Source organism: Gallinula chloropus (genome assembly GCF_964237585.1).
Source record: "Gallinula chloropus genome assembly, chromosome: 2".
Lineage (NCBI taxonomy): Eukaryota > Metazoa > Chordata > Aves > Gruiformes > Rallidae > Gallinula > Gallinula chloropus.
Window position 1 is genome coordinate 88,755,060 of NC_140086.1, and position 26,589 is coordinate 88,781,648.

Here is a 26,589-nt window from a genome sequence, read left to right on the forward strand (position 1 = left end):
TCATCTGTCACATTTGCAAGTACTTCCAGTCTAAATCCTTCAGGAGAAAAACTGAGTCCCACTCGAGCATCAAGCTGTCCAGGACTGTTTGACATTCTTCTTTCAACTCAAAGTAAGGATTACTCAGTTTTATCTGCACTTTCAGATTTTTCCCTCTGCATCATGCAGCGACGAACTATGCTGTCAAAACTTCCTAGGTAAAATAGGCCAACGATGCGAAAAATGCCCATGCAAACCACCTGGAAACAGAGAGAAACATCTTTCACTTCATTTAAGACCTCAGATTGCAGCACAGCATTTACTCATTAAATAGAAAGGTTCCAGGCAGGTACGTTACATCATCTCAAGAAAACAAACTCAGGAAAACCATCATGAGTCTGTAACAGCTCAGGACTAAGTAGCAAATTGGAATCTTAGCTTTCCCACCACCCTACTCCTTCAGGTTGACAATACTAATTCAGTTTCCTGAACCCAAGTCTCCGTGGCATTAAGAGCCATTGGATGAAAAAACAATTGATGTTTGCATAACGTTCAATGTTTGAAAGAATTCCACGACACAAGAAATGGTGACTACAGGGCCTTCCCAAGTCTTACCTGCTGAAGACCTTCGGTAATAGAAGTGACTGGCGACATCCCGCTTGTCAATATTGACAGCATGTAGCCATCCGACCCCACGGAGCTGTTGAAGTTCCCTTGCTGGATGGAAGGAAAACAGCGATTGAGAAGAGAAAGAGTAATTCACCCACTTGTGGCACAGCACGATGTGTCTTATTTCAACAGCTGTTCTCCACGAACAGTGCTCACTGACCTCCCTAACAACAAATATTTGGTGTAAATAAATGTGAACACAATTAAGAACTGAAATATTCAAACACATTTTGTGCTACACAGCAACATTCCAGAAGGCATTCGCTTACGAACGGACAAGGAAGCCAACTTCTCTGTAGAGAGAGAGGCATGCTAAATTACTGCAGATTCTTTACAAGGTAGAAAGGCTCTACATTTTTTTCTTGAAGCTTGCTTACAGATGGAGAAAACACATGCTGGTCTCTCCATCAGTAAATGTATTTCAGAGGTGGAGTCACACCCTAACTCTGTCACGTCACCTATCACTGTTCTAACTGTAGAATAAAATGCTTTTTTTAAAAAAAAATAAATTAGTTTGCTATCCCACGAGATTTGGCAGTGAGGGGTGAGGCATGCACTTCCAATGCCAGCTAACAGGTCCTTCACCTACATCATGGAATTCTAACATGGCCTCCCCAAAACAGCAAGATACACAGCCTGCTAAGCGACTCAGCTGGCAGAACAGGGGAGAGACACCAGGAAAACATCATTTGGTTTTTGACTACCCATCAGGAAAATTACAGCTCTATAGCTCTGACTCCCAGGCTTCTCCCATTCGTTTCCAGCAGACTTTGTGCTGGAAAAGACTTTCTGAAATACTGCAGGACTAAATCTATGAAATGGTGCAGTGAATGGAGGGGGCGGTGTTCCTGAATCAGGGTTAGGAGTGAAGTTTAGTTGTTGGGCATAGCAGTAGAGGATATGAAGTTTAGTTATTTCCCAGCACACACCTGAGATAACTGTGAGAATTCCTGTACTACAGAGCTACCTCTTCATTTCTATTTTCTCTCTGCTGACAGCCTGAGTGCTTAAAGACCATGTCTGAACTAACATATCCTGCACAGTGCTGGAAAGCATGGTGCAGAAATAGCAGGTGTTGAAGATTAAAGAGATTAGTTTTTCTTAAGCACTGAGGCAGAATATTACATGAGACAATACTTGCTTTTAAACTCAGCACCCCAAAACCAGCCACAGCTTTATGTTTATGTGCTGTATTTGTGAAAATAGTCAAAACTTCATGACTGAACACATGCTGTAGATGCAAACCATGTTGAAGATTAAGAGTATTTGGAACTGTAAAATAATTACAGATATTGGGATTCAACTGCTGTGCTTTATGAACATGAAATACTGTGTTTGTTTCCATTCTGAGGTGCTATATTAATTTTGCAAGCATTCCACAGCACAAAACATTTTTAAAAATTCATCTGAAAGACAATACACATTTAACCACTTAGAACAGAATTGTATGTATTTTAATCACTCATAAATCTCTTAAGACATTAAAAGCCAAAAGGGTTGGACTGCCTTCATTTATTGTAAAATTACTTTTATATGATCTCATCTTTGAGAAAAATAAGATAGCCCAACAAGCTTTTGAGGTTAGACAAATGGTATTTTATACAGAAAAATTCGATAAAATTTAGTGCTTTAAAGTCAGTCAAAATCTGGCTTTGAGACATTGCATCATAATGATGCTTCCTTTTATTCTGTCTAGTGTACAGCTTCAGCTAGTTTTTAGTTTCAAGAGACTGGATAAAATTATTTGTGGGCACAGTGGCAAAAGAAGAGTAAAGAAAATACTTCCTGTTCAAACTAACCAGCAAAGAGCACTGCTTTGTGTAAACTGGTTTTGCATTTAGCTTAGCCATTGTCTTACAGTCTTAAACAAGCATTACAGGCGATCCTAGTCTCTCCAACAAAGAACACACTTTAAAAAGATAATTTACTTACAATGGCATCTTTGACTATAACTCTGGCGACTTGTTCTGCTTGGCAAACAGATGAGGTTTCAGAAATTAGCTTCGTCTCTAAGGGCTTTAGTAGAAAAACATCAGTGTAAGTTGGACTAGCAACACACAGAAGACAAAAATATGAAGGTCAAATTTTGATTTTGGGTCTTTTGTCACGGATTACGCTGTTAGCAAACAGTATCACACTGTCACCTAGTCCATCCACTTTAAAAAAAGGTAAAAGCAACTTCATAAATAACAGTCTAATTTTATGAAAGAAATGCTAGCTTTTCCTTGAGTAGTACTTTTAAAATAGTTTATTACTAACAAAATATGAAAGAGTTGGTTTTTTTCCTCCCTCACGTATTTTATTTTCAGTAGCTACGAAAATGCTTAAGCTATGTCCCCTCAACTTAGTTTGTCTGGGTTTTTCCCCATAAATAATGTAAAAGATAGGCCTGAGATTTTAAATTCCTACAGATCAAATTTATACTTTTCATTTTTCAAACTCCAAGCACCGGTATTCACAAAAATCCACCACCTTATTTAATCTCTTCATGTTTTAGAGCTTTATGCCACTTTACCTCACTAAAGTGAGGCAGCTATGGCACTTCTTTTAGCAATCACAATTTCTTTCACCAAAGAGACCCACCCAACAAAACTCCAAGCCTGATCTTTCACAAAAGAAAGGGTGAAAATATCCTTTTTAAGTATTAAGAAGCATGTTTGTCATTCACATCCTCTTAACAAATAATACAATAGTGGAGCTAACCGCACAGCTAGCTATTTAAACACTTGGTATGTTAAGATTGATGGTTCTGTTGATAAAGAAAGAAAGAAAGAAAGAAAGAAAGAAAGAAAGAAAAAAAAAGCACTAAATTAGGGAGAAAAGAGTGCTTGGTCCAAAGTCAACTTTTTGCCTTTGTGAGCAAAAACCACACACAAACACCTTTTACATGCTTTCCTACAGTGACATGTATTATGTCATCAGATCTCAGTCTCATAACCCCTGCGTAATTTTGAGTTTACTGTCCAGTATCGATCAAATCTGAAGGGTTGTCAGTGTTACAGTACTCTAAGTTTGTGGGGAAAAAACCAGCAGGTGTTTAGGAGCAAAAGCTCATGTTAGTGACATGTTGAGGAAAACCACCACAGGCCAAATGCAACCACTGAATTCTTGACCTAGCCAGTCAGGCAGCCAAAGCATGACTATCATTAATAAAGCAATTATCACACCCCCCCCCCCCACCAAAAAACCCACTTAATCATTAAACACAGGAAATACGTATCTCAGTTCCTGACGTCATCTTTAACTACATTCAATGATTACAAATAGCCAAGTCTTAAGGAGATGCAAACCACAGAGACAGATGTTCTAAACCAAGTAGTATTAAATAAATGCAGCAATAACAGACAAACATCTGAACTGTTAGAGCAGTGCAACATCGCCGAGATCTAAGGTGCACTATCATGATAGAAGCAAGTCATCAAAATATTTCATGTATGCTAAATGAAAGCGTAGGTCTTAACAAAAGGCAACACCTTTTTGACAAATAAGGGAAAACTCACTGAAGCTCTCAAAGAAAAATCCTAGATGAACAGTGAATTTTACTGGTGACTATTTCCCTGAAACAGGCTATTAGGAAGGAAATTAAAAAAATCCCAGAGAATATGAAAGCTGTAAAACTATCTGCAGATACTGAATTTTGGCACTTGATATGAATGAGTGGCAGCATACATTTAGCATCACACTCTCTCTCTAAATATATATATATATATGAAGAAATGATGGAGTAAGAATTTGGTTGTGAAATCCCTGCCCATTCCCATAAAAAGGGTGAATGACAAAATGGAATTCAACCCCAATATCCTATCACACGTGATGGGGCATCTTGATAAGGCTGATCAACTTAAGTATCAGGTTTCTAGTTCACAGTACGCAAATAAAAATCAGACACGTTTTTCTTTGGTTACCTGATACTTCAGGGGGCCTGAATGTAGTTTTAACAATTACACTTCATGTGTAGGGACATGTCAGATGACAAGCTGCAACTAAATTTTTAAGGTCAGAACTTTCACTTTCAGTGCAGGCCAAATGCAAGAGGCCCTACCACTGACGAACCCTTCTGCAAAGCAATACTGCCATTTGCACTACAGAGTTTCCATCCTCCTATAACACTGGACAGCAGCCACCCCTGCATCATGTCTTTATGTATATTCATACAGCGTGGTCAGTCTGCAGACTTGGTGGAAGGAACTGAGGTCTGCTTTGATCCATCACATCCGACAGAACAACTGCATGTTATCAAAGATGCAAAACAAGAATATTATTTTTGGCTCTTTAAACTTTGATATCAAAACAATAGTGGTTTTACAGTTTACCATTCCACAGCAATATTTCAATTGTGCACAGAAAGACCGCAGCATTTCAGATAAAGGTCAGTAGTTCTTCCATTTAAAGCTGAACAATAAACTACACAAAATTATCCTATAAGCTATTTAATTCCAACTGGTTCAATTTATAAAACTGAGGTGTTTACAATGTACTTCTGAAAATCTTAATATGCACTGAACTTCAAAAATATTACAGAAGTGAATGAAGTCTGTAATGCACTGCTTATGACAAAGCAAAGCTTTAAAAACATTATCGAACAGTATTATCAAAGGACAATTTACCTTTGTTTTACTTTCCTCTGCAAAACCAGGTGTGTCAGTATCTGGAGGATAGGCCACTGTTACGTAGATATTATAAGGCTTTACCTGTATTTAACAAAAGTAAGTATTATCTTAACACTGATAGCCTTTACATGTTGCTCAACTTCATTAATTTCTCTTGTACTGAACAAATACAGCAAGCATGAATTTAAATTGCTTCTAGTGTTAAGTCAACCTCATATTCAGCACTTGCAAGAATTGGAGCTTTACCAAATGAGAAAGCAAAACAGCAGAAGTTTTGAAGAGATGGCTGCATTTTGTTTTATAAGAATATCTGAATATAAAAAACTGCATTTGATGTAAATTATCAATCTAAGCCTTTTTAACACATTTATGAGGAACTCAAAAGCCGTTTAGTTCTATAATTTTATCAATTTCAATTAAAAAAAAAGTACCCAGCATTAATAATTACAAGGCAAAAAAGTCTTTCACTGAGGCTAAACATGCTTTTTTGTTGTTGTTTGTGTCCATATATTTTCACTGCTAGACAAATATAAAGAAAAAACCTCCAATTGGGTCTCTTTAAGAGGTATACACAAGTCATGAGGCTTTTCAACCCATGGCGTTGACTTGCAAGGCTTCCAAGTTGAAACAAAAAATTAAGCAGAAAACGTGAAGAAAAGTGGAAGGTCTCATGTCAAGGATTGCATTTAGTGATGTATCCGCATGCGTGCGTCACAGAACGGCATCGCCTGCGGCACTACCACTCAGAAACTACTAGACTGCAAACCTGTACTCCAAAATGAACAAATAAGCTTGGAATTAAAGTGTTCAGAATATAAGAGTGTTGCTAAGAATTTTTATTTCATAGCACAAAAAAAATATGTATTGAAAACACTTCCTGAAATATTACATCACAGGTCCTCAATTTTACCTCTCTTAATACAATTTACTCAGCAACCTCATTTCATTGAATAATGTGCTTAGGTTTTAGTCCTAAGCATAAGCTTAGATCATCACACCATAAAAAGCTCATATATACCAAAATTTAGAAGGCTGAACCACTGTCAGCACATTGTTTTGGGGTGGAAAATCCTCAAATTTTAGCTCACAAGTTTTACTGCTTCCCATGGTTCAGATACCTCTAACCATACCCTCACAAAGAAGATGGGAATCACCACCCCTTGTGCATCCCATGGGACCTTCAATAGCATTCTGCACTTAAGAGGCTCGAAAAAGACTTTTATTCAAAAGACTTGAAATCCAAGTCCTTTTAGTGAACATAAAAGATTAAAAAAATGTCTGTCCACGTGCTCATCTTCCCTTCTAGGAACGGAATCAATCTATTCCCTCTTACGCAACTGAGATCAGCTCAGTTCACTGCAGAGCAATAGGACTGTGCTGCTGCCAGGACCAAAAGGGCCAATGCAGCACACAGGTCAGCGTGCGCGCTGCGGCAGCGCGGCACCCGGCAAAGGGAGAACCGCTTCCCTGCAAACGAGCTGTGCTGCACCTTAAACAAGCTTACAGCCAACACCACAGATTCCTGCACACATACCTCCATTTGCAGGGCTTCAGCCAAGCCTCGAAGAGCAAACTTTGTTGGAGAATAAGCCGTGTAACCAAAGAGGCCCAACTGCCCAGCCTGAGATGAGACGAACACAATCCTTCCCATCCTCCGTTCCTTCATGGTAGCGATCACTGCTCGGCTCGGGTAAACGCTGCCCAGGTAATTGACTGCCATCAACCTCTGCACAAACAGTATTCATGTGGTGTTTCAGTCACAGATTCAGAATCCCTCAGCTGTTTGGTAGTGATGAAAAATCCCTATTTCAGTCTAGCAAACTAGGCAGCTCACTAGATTTGTAGTTCTACCAGCTGGCAAGAGCAGCAGCAATTGTTTTCTATCCTACGGCTTCATGCGCTGTTGTACAGCTAAAAGTCTCACTCGAAGCCAAAAGAAATCCAGTCTATCTACAGGCCCTAACAGCATTCAGGATACTGATAATGCTGTGAACCATATGGCCTTCAAGGAAAAAAAAAAAAAAGAATAACGTTTTAGGGAAAATCTAACCTAAACAGTGTCCAGGAAGCAATCAATCTATGTATGAAAACATACTGAAATGGAAGATTTAAAAGCTTTCTAAAAACAGAAACAGGAAAAATTTTATGTATTCATGTATTTCAGAGATTTTAATCTTTGATAGATGGGGGGAACTCTTTCATTTCCCTCTCTAGAAGGCCTAAAACACAACTGATAGCCTATAAAGGCAATAGAGTGGATGATTCAAATTTATTACAAAATTATGCCTATTTAGTATTTTCAAATGATCCGATGTTATCTGTAGATGACTTGGGGCCAAAGGGCTGTGGACATACAGTAATCAAAATAGAGAGGTTTTGGGTATTTTTGGGGGTCTTATCAGCGCAAGCTGCAAACAATTTGTGTACCTCAGAGTTGAACACTGGTAACAGACAAATTTTCGCAGATTAAAAAAGATACATAAAAATCTTCACCAGGAAAAAAAAAACAAAAGAGACCATGAGAAATTCAGTGCCTTTCACAGTACATTAAACTATAAATACAGGCTTTTTTGTCACCTTCAAGACTCACTCTATCCCAGAGGGAGGAGTCACTGTTCCGACCCATCAGTGCCAAAAGGTGAGAAATTACAGGCAATCCTCACAAATCTAAAGATACATTGCAATTATGACAGCTACCACAGGTCAAGTCTATCATTATTCATACAAAGTCTGCAAAGACATAAGAATGCAATCTAATAGTTAGAACAGTTGAATAAGAAACCATAATATAATGAAAAAAAAGTATGCTTACTCACTTCAAAAGAATTCACTTCAATATCCTCAAATTTTCCTGTAACTGATGTTCCTGCACAATTTACAAGCATGTCAACTGGCCCCAGCTTCTCCTGAGCCTGGAAGGTGAGGGGGGCAGAGATTAAGGTGGTTTTTAACAGTCAAAAAAACAACAAAAAACAAAAGACTCCCTATAGCACAGTATCCTTATAGGAAACTACTTCCATTAGAAATACAACTTTTGCACTGGCAATATTCTACCCACTTATTTCACCAATGTTTTTTTGAGTAATAGTAGACTTTGTCGCATACTGGTTAACTGGAACATGCCAAAGACAAAAATAAAATTTATCTCACACAGAGATAAACTTCTCCAGTTACATAGGTGAATCATTTACTTCCTCACCTGTTTTAGAACATTCTCCACCTGTTCATAGTCTTTAGACACATCAACAGAAATACACAGAACAACCTAGAAAAGGAAAGCAAGAGGACATTTTTACAACACAGTAAGTCCAGTAACTGTTGGCTCTGAGCCTTCCAAAATGTAGCAAAACCCAGTGACATAATCTTGTTCAGAAAAACAAGAAATCTCTTTGACAGGGCATTTCACACGTCTCCCACGGTGGAGAAAGCAATCCCTGCCCCCTCCAAGCTCCTCCCCCTCACACACATATTCTAGTGCCATAAAGATTGCATTAAGAACCAATAAGCACTTCAGGATCTTCAAAGCTGCTACACACATGCAAAGTATCATTTCTAATTTACTGAGACACACTAGGACTCAAATTATTTACATAAAGTGTAATAAAAATTATTCTAACCAAGGCAGTCAAAATTCCAGTGCTACATTTAACTTTCATCATCGCTAAGCAGAGGTCAAACCACTTATGAGGCAGAGGCTCATCTTTAAGGAAGAAACACATTTTTTTCCACATCATAAAGACATGAGTGTTGCTTTGAAACCACAGCATCAGCAGTGCAAAAAACACCCAAACAAACTCAACAAAACCCAGCTTTTCCAAAATTTATAAGCCAAGTATTAAAACCCTGCTAACTTTTGCACTGACAATAGACTACCCACTTATTTCACCAATGTTTTTTTGAGTAATAGTAGACTTTGTCGCATACTGGTTAACTGGAACATGCCAAAGACAAAAATAAAATAAAAATTCTATGAGAAACTGACTAGCTGCAGAGTGTCATAAATACTTTAAAAGTGTATGTGAGCTGTGTATGTTTACTCCTTGTCTGGAAACCCAAAATTACAGGGTTTAGTTTGAAATAATGCAGAAAAATGAAAATAAGCTCTGGCCTGGGGTGCATCGGGCATTGCAACAAAAACCAGATGACAGTGGTATCTAAGTTTTGTTGCAGCTAAAAGTTAAGTCCTGTTTTTCCTGAGAGCTACTGACTTTCAACAAGATGATCTCAAAATCTACATTTTGAAGCCCCTTCCAATCAACTCCTGGCCAAAGGAAGCCCTGCCTTTGGGTTACCACTTACAGGCTTAAGAACACTACGAACTCCAGCTTGCCCAGGTATTCCCAAACAAGCCACACTCTCTGCTGAGCAATCGTGAGAGCTTTGGGGCAATGCATCATCTTGAAAGGAGTGGTAATCTCCTATCACAACAAAAGGAGAGACTCCTGCATTCTTAGTCCATTTCTATTCTTTCTGTTACTGAGTTTAAGTAAATCAACCAAAGTTTGAGGTGAAATAAAGTCATCACCAGTTTGTAGCAAGTATCATCATAACCATTTATCACGGAGCACGTGGACACACACACACACACACACACACACACACACACACACACACAAGAAAAGCTCACCACAGTGTAACTAACTGCTTTGGCAGCTAGTAATTTGTCAGTTCTGCCTCTGGTCAAACTGCAACACTTCTTAGCTGCATAAACAGAATCTGCTTGTCATTCCTGTACAGCAGGTTGGCTATTCCTGCCTCCCAGCACTGTGTGTAGTTGGACATCAGAGTAAACTTGTGGTGCAAGTTATTGGTGGATCTGCATGCATCTCCCCTTGGGGCATTTATTACGTTTTGGAAATAGGGGTTTTTTTAGGTAAGTTTCAGAAAAAAATAGCAGTTGAATGAAAATGACATTGTTTTATTACATCACTGTCTTTGTAATATCAGTAAAGAGGTTAAAGATCACAGTTCTGTATCAAAATTGGAGCAGTTGGTTAATATATGGGATTGCATAAATAGGTTATTCATACTGTGAACAACACATTCGGGAACTACCACAGTTTTATTGACTGCTGTCCCATTATACAATTCACCCCTTTGCTGCTATTATCATACATTCTTTCTTCTGCTACAATATACTAATTACCTTCATCCAGAGCATGCACTGGAGATGCACACCTAGGACACAGAACATGCTGCTGGAAACAGTCTCATTTCCCCAGCACCGCTCCTCACCTTCTGTTCTAAATATCGCTTGGTGTTGGATCATTAATAAAAGTTTCACAATAAAAGATCAATTCAACTCCCAATGAAGTAACTGAGAACATTCTATATTAGGAAAGGTATTAAAAAAAACATTGACCAAACCTTCTAAGAGCAAGGGTTTTGTTCCACTGCATGCCTATACCCATAAAAGGCCACACCATCTGCACCCTAAATCACATGCAGACATCTTAAAAAGAACATTTGCCTGGTGAAACACTGACACACACACATGCCAGACCCTAGTTGTCAACACAACCTAGTTTCATGTATATAACTTAGTTCAGCATCTAGTATATGGAAGAGTGTCTGGGTACGATTCGTACCAGGCATCTATCTCTATGCTCTCTCACAGCAATCCTTTTGCAGAGCTTCTCTCAGTTCAGCTACCCTCACCTCCCAGCTTCTGATCTGCTGCTCTGGCCTGAGCTCTGTCCCAGACTCCCTGCAACTCGTTGCATTTAGATTGGTCAGGCTTCCCAGGGACTTTGTCTACAACCCTGCAATAGCTACAGCCGAGCCAGCCTGCCTGTAAGTCTAAAGCTCCTTCTGCACAAGCAGTCCTGTTCAAATCCCCACTGGATCTTGCTCAACCTTGAGGGCACCTTCTGAGACTTTAACCCAAAACTCTTATGAACATACACTAAGTAATACTCTTTTTAAAAGTCTGCATCTATCAAGCCTGGACAGATTCTAACAAGAACATCCTGACATTTGACAAGAGACCGATTTCAATGCTAAACTCAACAAACTACTAGAGCAGATAAAATAAATGGTTATTGGAATTTATTTTAATTATCAGATATAGTTTCTCCTCACCTCAAACGGCTTAGTTTTTCAAATAAAGTTGATCTGAGTAAGGCAGCATGTACAGAAAAAAAATCAGCTTGAGCTCTTTGACAAGAATATAAGGAAGACAGAAACTTATGTACTAAATGCTAATATTATGAAAGTTTTCTAACAGCTAGTTGTAACATTACTGCCTGGAAATATGCAGCTTTTCCCACTGCTTATTTTCAACAGTATATCAAATTTATCAATTTGAATTCCTTTTCACATACAAGTTGATTGCTTGTGTTTGTAATCATGAAAGTAAAAAAAAAGAGTTCTGGAACACAAGAAAGGAGAGACCAAAGTTGTTAAGTCTCAATACTGTTTCCCTTTTCCCCTTGATTATTAATTAGTTCTGGAGAAAAATAATTTTAGCATTTCATCTTGAAGTTGTGTATTTTGAACATAGCAAGTTTACCTATTAAAGTTAATGCCTCCACACGCTCTGAAACAGTGTTTATATGCACAAGTGCACTATATTCAGCAAAGCAGCTTCACTGTTTAGAAGTCTCAGAACTTCACAAGTTTAACTTGTACATGTGCTACAGGACTTTGCCAGAAAAAGGAACACCTGTATGACATAGTGAACTACTAAACCTGGAATCAAGCACATAAAGTTCTTTCCCAAGACAGTCATTGGATTTGTGAATTGTAAAACCAGAGATCTGAAACATTTGGTTCTTCCACTTAATTTTGAAGAATAGAAATCCTTATCATCAACAGTACATTGCAGCTATCCAAAACAGCACACGACACAGGTAACTGAAGACATCAATCTTTTTCTCTAAGGCACGCAGGCTAACACAGTAGGGAGACAAAATTAAATGCGGCATAGTTCAGGACATCTCACATAAGCAGACTGGTATTTTTTAATTCAAACACTGAGTCCTCATAGTTATCAAACAGTGGTAGTGACTATCTTAACCAAAACAAAAGCTACAGCAGTGATCTTACCTGCTTGTCGTTAACTGAATACTTTTCTATTTCCTTCTTTGTCTGCAACAGCTTGTTCTGAAACAAACACAAGAACAGCTAGAGCACTGCAGTTCTGAGAGCACTACGAGTCTTCAGCAATTCAGTAAGGCTCAAAACCCTTCCATAAAATCCCCAAAAGTTACCCTCAGCTAGTTACAAAACCTTACTATTGCCAGTTTACAGAATTACGACTACATGATCAAAACGTGGGCTCCATCAAGCTACCGTAACTCACTGATCTGTTTTTCACTTCTAAAGCCAGTAACACTTTCTAGAATAGACATACTGCTTTTGTTTCATACAACTACATAGAGACCTAAGACTGCAAGTATTAATTTTACTCAAGTATTTTGGTTCTACTTTATATAATATTACAGAAACTGTTCTGAAGAACACTGTCATAGAATTACAATAGAAATGAATTAAAATTTTGTAAATTTGAATTGTCATATTCAAGAAAAAAATGTGTTGATTCTGGCTGCAATTCAAGGAGATATAAAATAAGTTCAAGTCTAAGTAAATTATCAGAGACAGTTGGGACTGAGGCAAAAAAAAGCTAGGTACTTTTATTTCCTGAAGAATTTGCTTTTTCTCTACAAATAAAATAACAACCCATTATGAAAACAAGAGTCATTCCAAATACACTCAAAGTTCCTCTTAGTTAAAAAACCCAAAGCAACTCTTTTTCCTCCAAAGTTGTCTTGATGAAGGGTTTTAATCTCCCAGTTGACACTTACTGTAGGGAAATTCTAGTTTTAAATTTTTCTCCTCTGGTTTTGTCCTCTGCCACATCTCTAGACAGTGAAATAATGAATGCTGATAACAGAAGTGATAGCACAGGCAGTTTTAAGGAAACCTGATCACAAATTCCATGTTGGGCTACACCTGTCTTCTTCAAATGCATCAATGTGAAATGCTTAGGATCCCCTTGAAACATATACTGAAGAAAGTATGAATAAGTATCAGTTCCATTCCCCACCTATACTGGCTAAACTGTTCACAAAACCTCTAAAAATACACACACTTACCTCATCCCGTGCAATCAGTGTTATGAAAGCACCTTGCTTATAACATTCAATGGCAATACATTTTCCAATCCCACTGGAGCCTCCAGTTACCTGAAAGTTTTATGAAAATGGCAGTTAATCCATTATTCTCATCCCTTCTCCTATATGATGAGAGTCAAAATTAAAAATCTAAGATTAAAACATCACCCAATGAGGCACAAATACAGAAGATACAGTAAATGAGTTTACTGATTGAGTATGAATGCAAAATAAGATCCGAATAGATTGGTGACCATTTGTTTATACCCAAAACCAGTTTTACTTCAGTGGTATTTTTTGCTCAATTTTGTATCAGGCCCACTTATTCCTACACTCCCACATGGGCTCTCTCATGTGCTTTTGACTAAGTCCTGTGTATTATTTCTAAAAGCAGAAGTAGTTAAAAGTTCACCATAATGATACAATCACATATGACCCCTCCATACCTGGTTGCCATAGAGATTATCTGTAAAATTAACAACTGTAGAGTGCCTGCTGAAGATATCATCATGTCAACCTAAGCAGAAAGTGCCTTCTTGCTTAAATAAATAAATCAATAAATCTATTAATTCAACAGTTGTCCCTCCATGGATTATTTCTCAGTTCCCCAGCCTGAACCTTGAACTGTGCACCATCCCACAATTCCAGTTTTGTGGGGATGCCAGCACATAAACGTCCATTACCTCTTCTTCCTCCTCTGTAACAGTGAATAATCTTTTACACAAACAGGAAATTAATAACTCATCTATAGACAAATGCTGGGTGATGACTATAGCCCTGTATCACACTTTGCATGAGGATGCACTACCAAATGACACTAATACACAGGTTAAAGTCACCTTTGCACCTCTGTCACTACCCTCAATAAAGTTATTAATGAACTCCATGTGGAACAAGACATAGACTACAATCCTGACCTCTGTTTTTGACTAGAACAAAAATGCCTAAAGGCAGTGGCAAGACAGGTAACATGCTCATTTAAGCCCAGACTGCACATGTCTTCAGTCCTTAAACACTGGTATCTTCCTTATATAGCAAAATTATTTTACTTAAACAGCATATTAGGAGGTTATCACTGAAAAAAATACTGATATTAAAAGCCTAGAAGCAATTATTTAAAAAAAAAATCTGTTGATGAAATGAATTCTTAAATACAGATTTCCTAATAATTGGAAAAAGTGATTCAGATTGTTCTGGAAATTGTAGTATTTTGTTCTTTATCATTGTCATTGAGCTAATTAGTGCAAGAGCAAAGATCCCCAATCTTCCCCAAAACTGCATACCCTACAAAAATCCTTGTGCCATATCCTCATCTGCCAATGCCTCAGAGTTTTGTTTTCAGAGACGCATTATCCTTAAAATTCTTTCCATTCCTGGAGGCAGTAAACTCAGAAGTACATTCCCATGAGTCACTAAACTCTTCTTTCATATGAGTATTTTATCACTAACCTTCAAGAATAGTTTCATGTAAGTCAAATAATCCCAGCAAAGACTTACAACACAGTGTGTGGTTTCCAACTGGTTCAGCCACAGTCACAAATAGGCCAAACCCACGTGTTTTTCACGAAGGCTAATTTCAGCTTTTTAGGGGTCATCCATTAGTAGAGATAGGTAGAAGCCAACATGAAGCACCAACTCCCTCTGCACGATCAGCTTCACATTTCACCATCCTTTAAGGATGGCTCCAGGATACCCATCCTGGTCTGGAAACGTGCAAACACCACTGCGGTGTTCCAAACCAAGGATAATCAAGACCATAAAAGTACGAGTGTTAACAATCTGGGACTCCAGCAGAACCCTGTAATTCATTTAATGCTTCATGATGGATAAAACTTAGGAATTTTACTGTGTTCTGAAAGCAGCTTGCAAGATTTTAATACATCTCTGAACAGACTTAAAGACTCTGTTTGACACATTCAGGCAGACCTCAGCTCCACAAGACTCACAAGCTGCTTCTATAGATTCTCATGTGCTGCTGTACCTGCTGCTGTTGAGCTCATCAGCATGCGTGGAAGACTGCTCCAATTCCCATTTTTGGCATAGCACAGAGACAGCTGACTGCTGCCTGCACAAACTGCAGAGTGTCATGAGTAAGTCAACTACAGCAGTACTTGAGGAATTCTTTGAAGGTGAAGGTACTGGCACCAAGCCTCTGGCCTGTCAGATGCGAATGTTCATTTCAGAAAAGACGAGACCTGAAGTCATGCAAGACGTGGGGAAAGTAAGTTACACCCAGAACACTGGGTAGGGCTCAGCCAGGTCAGTGACAAAGGGCAGTATCGGTTAGCAGGGAACTGCAACATTTAGGTGGGAGGCTGTTACTAATCCATCTTTCAGGAACACTGACCATGAATGCTACTGTAACAGGAAAAAAAAAAAAAGTCCCTAACACTACCGAAAACTTCACTTTGTGCTACAATTAATTTAGCCTAAGCAAATCTGTGAAGTCTGATAGGTGTGTTACTAACACAGAGGCTCAAAATTAAAGGAAGAGGACACATCTACTACATTAAACAAGGCATTATTAGGGTTACTTACCCTGGTGGCCAATATTTCTACAGTGCTACTGCATCTCATTAGCTCCTGACATTTGAATTGCCACTGATCCCATTTTTAAATTTCACTGTAACCCAGCCTCAGAGGAGCTAGCAAAAATAAAAAGTCTGGCCACAGCAACTCAAAGCACAGGCTAATTTCTTGACAGGAAGGGACAATTAAATCCTAGTATTAAGTCAGATGTTGAGAATGCAATACTACCAGCCCCTGAACAGTGTTACTGAGCTGCTTCTGTATATTTGAGAAGAACAGCTACCAAATGAGCTATTCCAAAAAGGGCCTGGCTCCAACTTCTCAAGCTATGACCCTTCGTAACAGAGTTCAGCTTCTAAGGATCATAGGGTTTATTTCCCCCTTGAAAAATGGAGATGTTGGGGTAAGGTACAAAGAACTGGTGTTTGACTTTCAAATATGAGATACTGGAAAGTTACATCCATTGATGAAACAGTCCAACTCCAAATTAACGTAACTATCATCAGGAACGCTCAAAATCAAGACTTTACTGATACAGTATCTCCCACAGAGCTTACTAACTTTCACTTAGCACCGGATGCAAGTCGGCTTCACGCTTTTAGAGAGCGCTCTGCCAGAAGATACTTAGCTCCAGGGACACAGAACATCCCTGTAATCTGTTCTAGGTGGTTAGTATGTGACTAGACTCAAAATGACCTCTTGTTGAACCACCTGGATGTGTCCAAACCACAGACTGTATCACTCCCAACACTAGAGCTACAATGCTGAGACAACAAGATCAGTTCTTCTTCAAGTTGACCACAGTTACCAAGCTGGGCTCTGCACAGAAGTGGTGCAGAGACTAGAGATGACCCCTACGCATCTGGATTTAGCATGATCAACCTGAAACATGTCCAAGCAAAAGGCCCTTTTCAATCTAAATGGGAGATAGTCCCAAGCAGAGAGCATCTTTACAGTCCTGCCATTGTTAGTCCCAAACTTTGATCAACTGCATTCATACCACCAAGATCTTGGGTTTCCTCACAGAAATTTCAACTTGGTTTTAGAAAGATTCAGGCTGAGACAAGGAGAGGAAAGCTAGCATTGCTATTTCAGCAAAACCAGTTTCTAAACATCACTCATGAAATTTACAGAGGGTTGTTTTTACCTAACATCTTAAGCTCTTGTTCCATTCTGCTCCATCAAGCAAAGTACCATCAAAGAAAGAGCAGAGAGAACCTGTGTAGGGCAGATGTAACATCCAGTTAGATGCAGTGCAAGCAGCAAGCACGATGCACATGAAGTAGTGATGACTGCCTTATCCTATTTTCATTCTCCTCTCTAACTAGTACAACCAGCTACCAAAATACTAGCTTTTCCTCATAGAACAGCTGATGACTACTAGTATAGAGCCTGAGACCCAAGGAAACAGTTAAAGCCAATGGCAAAATAAGAGATGGATAAAATAGTCCTCTGGACTTTGAAGCATGGAGAAGATCAGCACATGCAGCAGCAGCCCGGTAGCACAAAAATGATTTTTATATCCTTTATTTAAGAACACTTTCCTAGTCGTGATAGAAACAAAGCAGTAGTATTAAACCTCTAAAAGGCATTTTGTTTTAAATAAGATAAACCCGATGTTTGAGCCAGTGTGATACGGAGAAGTCCTTTTTATTTGATAGTGTTCACTGGGGTCACCAAAATTCATAGCAGGTGGGGAAAGGGGTGGCACACGTGGACAACACCATTATCCGACCATTAGTAATCTGGAGTACTGCAGACTCTCAGTCTCTATAGCAGTCCTATTCTTTTCTACAAAGAGTGGACTCCTATGATCATGATTCTTCCAGAAAACAAGTCTCCCTTAGCACAGCGACAGCTAACATTGTGTGAAAGACTTGTGGGTTCTTTCTGCCCGTCCTCTCCTCAAGTTCCCCGCTTCAAAAAAAGGCCAGGCAGTCACTTAGCCATAACTCAAACATCCATTAACTCTAACTGTTAGGAGCAAACAGAAATATTTTTTATGAGGGACTAAAAGTTAAAAAGAATGCTAATTTAAGTTGAAAAATCAATAACTTCTACACAATAGCTTCTGAAATTGCCCAATGACTTTTCTTCAGAAATTTAACAGATATATTTTCATTTCAGGCCTCCGGAAAAGAATGTTTCTAAATAAGACTTTTTTTCTGCTTCAGAAAAGCAATTTATTCCAGTTGAAAAATTGTATTTACGGCACAACGGCAATCACTTACCCTTCAGAGGTTTTAACCACATAAATACACAATTTGCAGGTCTTTATTCCGTTATTCTTTATTCAAGACTATGCTTAGCTGAGGCCTGACAGATTACCAATTGCTGAATCAAGTCAAACTAAAAGGAATTTGCACATGCAGATCACTTAAACAGGTTTTGATATTTTTCTGTGAGAAGGCTTCAAAGAAGTCTTTAGATCATGTTATGCCCTTAAATATTTTCATAAGGTCTCTCGGTCATTTCAGCAGCAGAGAACAGTTACTCCCAGTATGTGACATAAGTATTCACTACACGCACCTCCCTGAACCACATTCCTGGTTTATGGTACCATCATCCGGTATTTTTCCTTATGCATTACAACAGAAAATTTTAAATCCAAATATACAAGTGTCCAGTGTTATTAACAGCACCTGCAAATAATAAGAGCTAGTGAACTCTAAAACACTTGCTCTGTATTTCCTTAGTTTGCATGAGTATTTTAAAATGATAAAGATAAAACAGGTAGCTCTGGCAGTGGTGACACCAAAAAAACTGTTTACCTGCATATTTTGATTTGTACCATTTAGTTAAGAATGTCTACAGCCTTTTCCTCCATCAATATATTAACACAGTTATTTCTCTAGCTGAACTCCCAATTTTATAAGGCTTCCAGGAACATTGGTTTCGAGACTTCCACTTGTATCAAATTGAGCTTAAACTGCTAATAAAATTCACAGCAGCGGTTATAGGGAAGTTTCTCCAACAAGAATACTGTCACCATTTTCAAAGTTAACTTTTTTAAACAAACCATTCTCTTTAGAACCACCAGCACAGTAGCTTTTAAAGAGTTTAACCACAGGAAGACCAGACAAAACTTCAGATTATATATATTCAAAAAAACTAGAAGAATTTGGGAATAAAATCCATTAAACTTTTTATTTGCTATTCTATTTCTGCATAGAAGTCACAGAAGGCCCTAAGTCTGCTTCACCTCTGTTTTTACACAGTATTGAAGTGTTCCTAAAATCCTGTTGAAGGGCTCCTCCTTAACAGGCCCTACTTCTGTGGGAAGAGCCATAACCAGAGAACCTTAACGCAAGCTTGAACACACCTCACGCACTGTATGATGCTGTAAAGCCAGTTACAGCACCCAAGTAACACCTATTGCATAAAGCAATCTGCAAATACTGTTGCAACTTGGACAGGTCTAAATTAATCTGGAGACATCTCCATCCTCCAAAGAGAAGCTACAAAATAATCATAAAAAGCACAAAACAAGGCACCACACAACTCCAAAAGAAAACTAACTTCTAGTAGCTGCAAATTCAATTGCACCTAAAAGGTCTAACTTCCAGATTATCTCAAACTCCCATTGTAATAATGGGCATCTGCAAGCACTACCTGCCTCTTCAAAGCAAATTTAACCAAACTGTAAGCTACAGCTTCTCAGCATACCTTTAAATCCCTAGGGTATGTTCTAAGTTAAAAGACCTGATTCTAAATCTCCATTCTTTCGACTGCTAAACTCCTTTGCTCTCTTATGTTCAAATTCATTACTCTGTGCTCCACCTAAAAGCACTTGGGTATTGTTCTCTTTCCCCCCATCCAAAGCCACTCAGCCATATAACTTCTAGTTGTCTACTGCTCACCAACTGTTTCAACAATATGTTCTTCTAAAGACTTCCTTCTAAGGACTTACTTCTACCACCTTGACTAGTCCATCAGCATAGTGCTTTCAGGCACCAATATCTGTGTGCTTTTAAAAACGCAGAGGTGCGTGAGTGTCACCTGACGACTTCCTTTGTATTAGTCTTCCCATTTCCTCAGGTCCGACTTGTTTCCTCGACCAAGGGCACCACAGATTCTGGGGCTTGTTTATGAGCGCACACGCTACTTAAATACCTTGGGAGATGCTACAAGAAAACACAGCTCAAGGTAACCGGTAGCTTCCAGGGTACAAAAGGAATGCCTCAAAAAGTCAGCATTAAGACTGAGGGCAGTTTGCATTTCTGGTGACTCAGAAGATCGCCTTGAGCCAACCGAGATAGGCAGCGGTTGTCAAAAGTCATCAGTCCAGGGCATTTCCTTATCACCCGGACCTGTGGCTCCCACGTTTTGATAGCTCGGGGTGCTGCAGCCAGCTGCCAAGAGTCCTCCCAAACCAGCGGGCACCCCTAACGCCGATCGCCGCCCAGCGCGGGCCTCTGCCGCCAGCCCGCCTCCGGGGGCCGCTGAACACCAGCCCGCAGGGATCTACCGCCCGCCCGCTCCGACGGATCCGCCGCCTTCCCCCAGCGCTCCCGCGATCGAGAGGCTTCCTCCGCTCACCCGGCCCGGAGCGGGGCCTCCCCTGCGGGGGCCCCTAAGGCCGCCGTGCCCGCCCCCCACCCCGGATGCCAGGCGGCCTGGCAGGGGGACGCTCCTTCCCGCAGCGCTGAGCGCCCGCCTCGGCGGCCTCCCCTCAGCCCCGGGCCCAGTGGGGGAAACAGCCGAGGGGGACACGCGCGGAACCCCCCTCTCCCGCTGAGGCGGGGAAGGCGCCGAGGCCGAGCTGCGGCGCCCCGCCAACGGCCCGCTGCCTCGGCGCGGCGGAGAAAGTGGGGGGGGAGGGGTGGGGGTCCCCTCCGTGCACGGCGGGTGCCTCCGAGACACCTCCCTCACTCACCACGACGTGAGCGCCGGGCAGCTTGAGGGGCTTGGGACTGATGAGCGGCGACACCATGTAGAGGAGGAGGACGAAGGCCACGATGAAGGCGGCCGCCAGGAGCAGCATGGCTCGGGCTGCGCTTGAGGAAGGGCCGCGGCAAGCAGGGGACGAAGCCCGTCGGGCGGCAGCTTGCTACTGCGGGCAGAGGGGCGCCGACCGCAGCCCGGCGCAGCAGCGGCCCGCCTGCGCCGCGGCACCTGGCGGGAGGGGGAAGCCGCTGCCACGGGGCGAGCGAGGAGGAGAGTCCGGCCGCCACTCCGCGTCCTGATTGGCTACCGAGGCGGGCGCGGGCCTGCGCTTTCGGATTGGCCGGCGAGAGCGAGAAGCTGCCCGCGGATTGGCCGAGGGGCGGAACGGGGCTCGGAGATTGGAGCCGGAGGGTGTTTTCAGGGTCATCGTCGGAGGCAAAGGGCGGCGGGGAGGGAGGGTCCCTTTCGGGGAGGAGAGGGTCGGGTGGGCGCCCTCTGCTGGCGGAGAGCCAGCGCTGCGCCTGCCACCCCGCGGGGGTCCTCGCCCGGAGGGTGGGGGAGCGTTCCCGTCACGTGGGGCGGGCGGCGGCTTCCCGCCGATAGGAAGGGGGCGGGGCAAAGGGAGGGTCGGGCGTGCGGCGCCGTGAGGCGAGGGGCGGCCGGGCGCTACCCGGGCGCGCAGGGAAGGCGGAAGGGCTTCGGTCAGAAAAAGGGCGGCCTTTATGAAGGCACCGGCTCTCAGCGAGGCGCCTGCTTGCGGGGGGACGGCCGCCTTCCCGTGGGCTTGTTGCCGCCGCCGCCCGTCTAGAAATGGCGGGTGTGCGCCAACTCACCGCGGAGACTTAAACGTGCTGGGTGTCAGCCCCGAACAGCCTTCTCACGCCTTCTGGGAGGGAAATAAATTGATAAATAAGCAAATACAGTGATGCAGGCCGAGTACGGCAGGTTTCCAGCCCTTACCTCGTCCTCTGCCCGTGCTTACAAATATGCCCTGAATATTAAGCACCTGTTTTGACCCAAACTTCCTAATCCATTGCCCGAGGTCACCAGTTGGGGCGGTTAAAATGGGGAAGATGTGTCAGACCGCGTCAGACCGCGGCTGCTTCGACGCGCAGTCGGGACGGGGCGAGAGCAGAGTGCTGCCTTCTGTGGGAACGCGTCGGGTGCTAGCGAGGGAGAAAACGTAAACCTTGTCTGAAAGATAATTAACCGACTTTATCACGGGCGGGTTTTTAAAGCCTATTTTACATCATCGCCTCCAGTAAAAACAGACGTGGCCTCTGCAAGACTCGGTTTTCAGAGCGGTTGAGCTCCACCGGTTTCTGCTGGCTGCAGTTGGGAGTTAATGCTGCTCTCTTGTTCTAAATCCGATCTTTATTTCCAGCATCTTGTTCCCTGCTGGGTGAAACTACAGGTTTTTCACGTTATTCATGTGGAATAAAGAAAAAAGCAATAAAAAAAAAAAGCACATGGTTTTCAGCTTTAAGGTATAATACTAGAACAAGGATTAAAACAAAAAAGGAAAAACCCTTCCGGAGCAGTCCGAATACTGTAAATCCATATATCTGACTTAGATATTTGTTCGGCATAAATACGTTTGGTATTTTTAAATTTGAGGTACCTATAGTTGTAACTGAAAAACTGCAAATTACTTTCTGTCTCCAGTTATTATGCTGTTGTTGCCTTGTACGAAATAGTTTACAGGGAAAAAAAAAAACAACCCCAAAAACCCCTAGGCAATAGGGTGTGCAGAAGGGTGTGAAAATAATATTGGAGAGGAGATTAGAAGTAGCGAGTAGGCGGAAATGGGAACAGAGATGTGGGCAGGGATTATGCAGTTTTCAAGGTGAGAACAAAGAATCCAAAGTTGATGCAGTAAAAGGATGAGAAACTGAAAATTAGTCCTGAAATGGGATTGACCCGGAATATGGCTTTGGTGGCACTTTGAGCTCGGTGTTGCAGAGGTATGAGGAAGCAAGAGGAGGATGCCGTGCTAGCTGCTACTGTGACAACAATGGGAGCTGATTAGTGATATGTCTAAGAAAAGACAGCGTGTTAATTGTTTTGTTAGCAGAAGCCAAAATAAAGTGTGCTCTGGAAAAAGCAGCTATGAAACATGTTCATTGCCTCTTTTACATGTAGGACAGTCTATATGTGTTAACTTTCCACCAATATTAACACAAAAGCAGCGATTAATCAGGTAGGGACTACAGACTATTTATAGACTTCCATCGCAGAAGCTGATGAGACTTTCAAAGCTCAAATGTCAGCAGTATGGAGATAAAGCAAAACAGACGGAGATAAATCTGTCTTTCACAATACAGTATCACTCTCAACATCAAGGTGAGGTGAGGGCATGGGTGCAAGAAATAATCTGCAGAAAATTTCTAGTAAAACGAAGGTTAAACATATAGGGAGGGGGGCTGCCTTTAAAAGCCTTCAGCACCTGATGCAGTCCTGAGCAGTCACAGATATGATCGTATCTTACCACATTTTCCAGACTAACACGGAGATCCCTTATAGTAGATTTTATTGAGAAATACCTACTGCTTTTCCCTTTTGGCTAGGAGGCCACCTTACCTCCTTGGGGTTGACAGAGCAGCTTTGATAATGCCTGCCCTTGTTCCGTGCCCTGGATTGTAACGTGTCATGTATTTCTGTGTGAAAACTACATTCACAGGTAGAGACCTTAGGAACGAATTAATTCCCCCAGCAGATGTTTTTGATTCTTCTAAAGTATGCCCACGGAAGCTACAGCTTGCCCTCCCCGAGTTATCTGGTTTGTATTCATCTCATGTGACCTCATTCACGGAGGAAACGCATTCTTGGCACAAGGGGATTGTTTACTATAAAACTGTTTTCTCAATGACTGTTGAACTGGGAATTGAATGCTAACATAAACATCATTGCTCTCCCGTCCAGAGCAACTGCAGTTGTACCTAAAGAAATACTTAATTGATGTGACCTTCATAAACAATGTCAGAAAGTGTATAATTTTGGAGAGCAAGCTGTCCAATGTCTGCATATACCCTGAGGAGTGGGAGGGAAAAAGGATGGATAAAACATGCCCATTGCTTTGCTAATTAATCTTTAGAAGAAGCTCCAACACAATAGCAATGTGTTTAGAGGAGGAGAGGGAGTACAATACAAGCAGATGTAAGCAGCAGCCAAACCCTTAAGAGCTGTAGCAGCTGCGGGTTTCTGCTTCCTCAGTTAATTTGAATCTTTCAGCAGACTTGCAATAGCAACACTGTGGGCTGAGATACTCAGTACGAACCAAAGTGTGGCAACTAGAGGCAGTCATTTGGACGTAGAAACAGATTTGTGAATTGGTAGTGCTGAGGCACAAATGGCTCACATAGCAAGTGTCCTTTTCTTGGAGTCATAGAACAGCAGGTTGGAAGGACCTCACCATCAGCTGCTCCAACCTTTCTTGGCAAAAGCATGGTCTAGACGACATGGCCCAGCACCCTGCCCAGGTGAATTTTAAAAGTGCCCAATGTTGGGGAAAGCATGTGCAGCACTTCCCATGGGCTGCAGTTATTCCTGAAATGCTCCAGTGTGGGTCCCCCGTGGGGTAACAAGTCCTGCCAGCAAACTTCCTCCAGCATGGGCTCCTCTCTCCACAGGGACACAGATCCTGTCAGGAGCTTCCTCCAGTGTGGGCTTCCTATGGGGTTACAACCTCCTTTGAATGTCTTCACCTGCTCCGGTGTGGGGTCCTCCACGGGCTGCAGGTGGAATCTCTGCTCCAGCCCCCTCCTTCTTCACTGACCTGGGTGTCTGTGGAGTTTCTTGCTTCTCGCTCGTCTGTCTGGCTGTAGAAGCAGCCACCAGTTGTTCTGTTGTGGTTTTTTCCTTCTTAGCTCTGCTATCCCAGAGGCACTACCGCTGCCACTGATGGGCTCGGGCTTGCCCAGCAGAGTATCCATCTTAGAGCCAGCAGGTTTCGGCTTTGTTTGATGCAGGGAAAGAAGCTTCTAGTAGCTTCTTACAGAAGCCACCCCTGCAGCAACCCCCACTCTACCCCACCCCTGCTACCAAAACCTTGCTACACAAACCCAAAGTGCTCCTCATCTTTTCCGTGTAACCCCTGGTAAAAGAGGGAGTCTCTATTGTTTTTGTAACTACCCTTTAAATACTGGAACATGGGGATACAATCTCCTCTGAGCCTTCCTGTCTCATGGCTGAACCAACGCTGCTAAGGGACTCAGCCTTTCCTCTTACGGCAGGCTTCTTGGTCCTGTGGTACCTTTGTGGCCTTTCTCTGCCCCTCTCCAATCTGTTTGCATCTTTTTGTATAGTGGGGACCAAAACTGAACAGAGTGTTCCAGCTCTGCAGGTGATGTGTACATGAACAGCCCAGCCACCAGCCTGGCTCCTCAGGTCTTCTACAGCTCTTTTGGGATGAACACATGAGAACAAAAATGCCAAAAGCACTGTTTATATCAGATTTTTTTGCCTTCACACTCCTCTTTGAGTTTCCTTAACTGTTTAGTGTGTTTGCCATAGCTATTTTAATTAAAAGGTAAAACAATATCCAAAATTAACCACTCATCAATTGTGAACAATTGTCCGGTAAAATGATTTTTTACTTTATGCTGAAGAAGTAACTGTACTGATATTTTGCCTATTGAGCAAATAGATCTATTGACATAAAATTAATAGCAACCTAGTAATAAAAGGGCATCTCTAAATGTGCCATTTAAAAAGTCATAAATGAGACTTGGGACCAAGGTGATCTTGAATTTCATTCAGTATCATTTATATTTATACCAGAGTTCACACTGGACTGATTTTCTGTTCGCACTTGGACAGAAGTGGGCTGTGGGTTGGAGGAGAAGGCTGAGCAGCTTCCCTCCCCTTGGGTGGGAGGGAAATCATGCTGAAGCGAGTGCTGCTGAGAGCAGGCAGGAAGGGGCAAGGACGGACAGGCTTGGGACGTCCTTTGCCTTGGAAAGCCTAGTGCTAAAACTTTGAAGTACCTGTAAGAAGGGAACACAGGCTTTTTGCAGGTGGATATCCACATTGCCTCTTGACATTAGGAGCACCCATTTTCAAATTGCTCTTATCGCCTCAAAAGTTGTATTTGAGCAGCTGATTGCACTGGAAGCTCGTGTTGCAAGGCAGCACATGTGACGTGATCGATAACAACAGTTGTCTGACCAGATGGAGCCAGAGACAGGACGTATATGTTTTCCTGACCCAGAAGCTGCCACAGGCAGCTCCCAGCCCCTGGGAACCTACTCCGGGGCCACCACGGGGGATTGCACTATTCAAGTAGAACTGACAGACCAGTGAGTTTGAAAAATGCAGCTCCACCAAAGTCTCCTTCCTCTCAGGTGTACTAAGTATGATTTCTTCACTACTTACTCTACATTGAATGCTGAGTAAGAGAATGTTTTGATTCCTAATAAAATGTGATTGTTTTTCTAATAGCGGGCATGCTGCAGTCTTTGTTTCAGAACACTTAGTCCTTTTATTTTGAAGGTCTCCATCCTAAAATTGATCAGTAGACCCATTCCTACAGTAACAGTATTTCAAGATGTGACAGGTTTTCTGGAGTTGTTTCGGCTTTCCGTGCCGACACCTTCTGAGTGCTGTGGCAGTTCCTTTCCTCCTCTGACAGTGAACTCAGATGCCATGACTCCTTTCTCCACACTGGTAACAGCTCCCCCTTTCTGTGGTGTACTAGGGAAGAGCTGAACTACTGAGTGCATAAAGCAAGGAGACGCTGTCAAGAGGAGATGAAGAAGTTGTGCTTCGACAGGGAATCTGTACTTCGGGGGGATGGAAGAGAA

At 41.8% G+C, this 26,589-nt stretch overlaps 1 protein-coding gene across 1 annotated transcript; it reads right to left on the reverse strand.

Annotated features, from left to right (window-relative positions):
• Positions 1–119: 119 nt before the first annotated feature.
• Positions 120–20,885, reverse strand: KDSR (3-ketodihydrosphingosine reductase; the record flags this gene model as incomplete). Its single annotated transcript, XM_084280446.1, has 10 exons — positions 120–239; positions 595–696; positions 2,581–2,664; positions 5,256–5,339; positions 6,793–6,984; positions 8,075–8,170; positions 8,458–8,523; positions 12,306–12,362; positions 13,355–13,444; positions 20,778–20,885. The coding sequence occupies 10 exons, from the start codon at positions 20,883–20,885 to the stop codon at positions 120–122; spliced, it is 999 nt and encodes a 332-aa protein (XP_084136572.1).
• Positions 20,886–26,589: the final 5,704 nt, after the last annotated feature.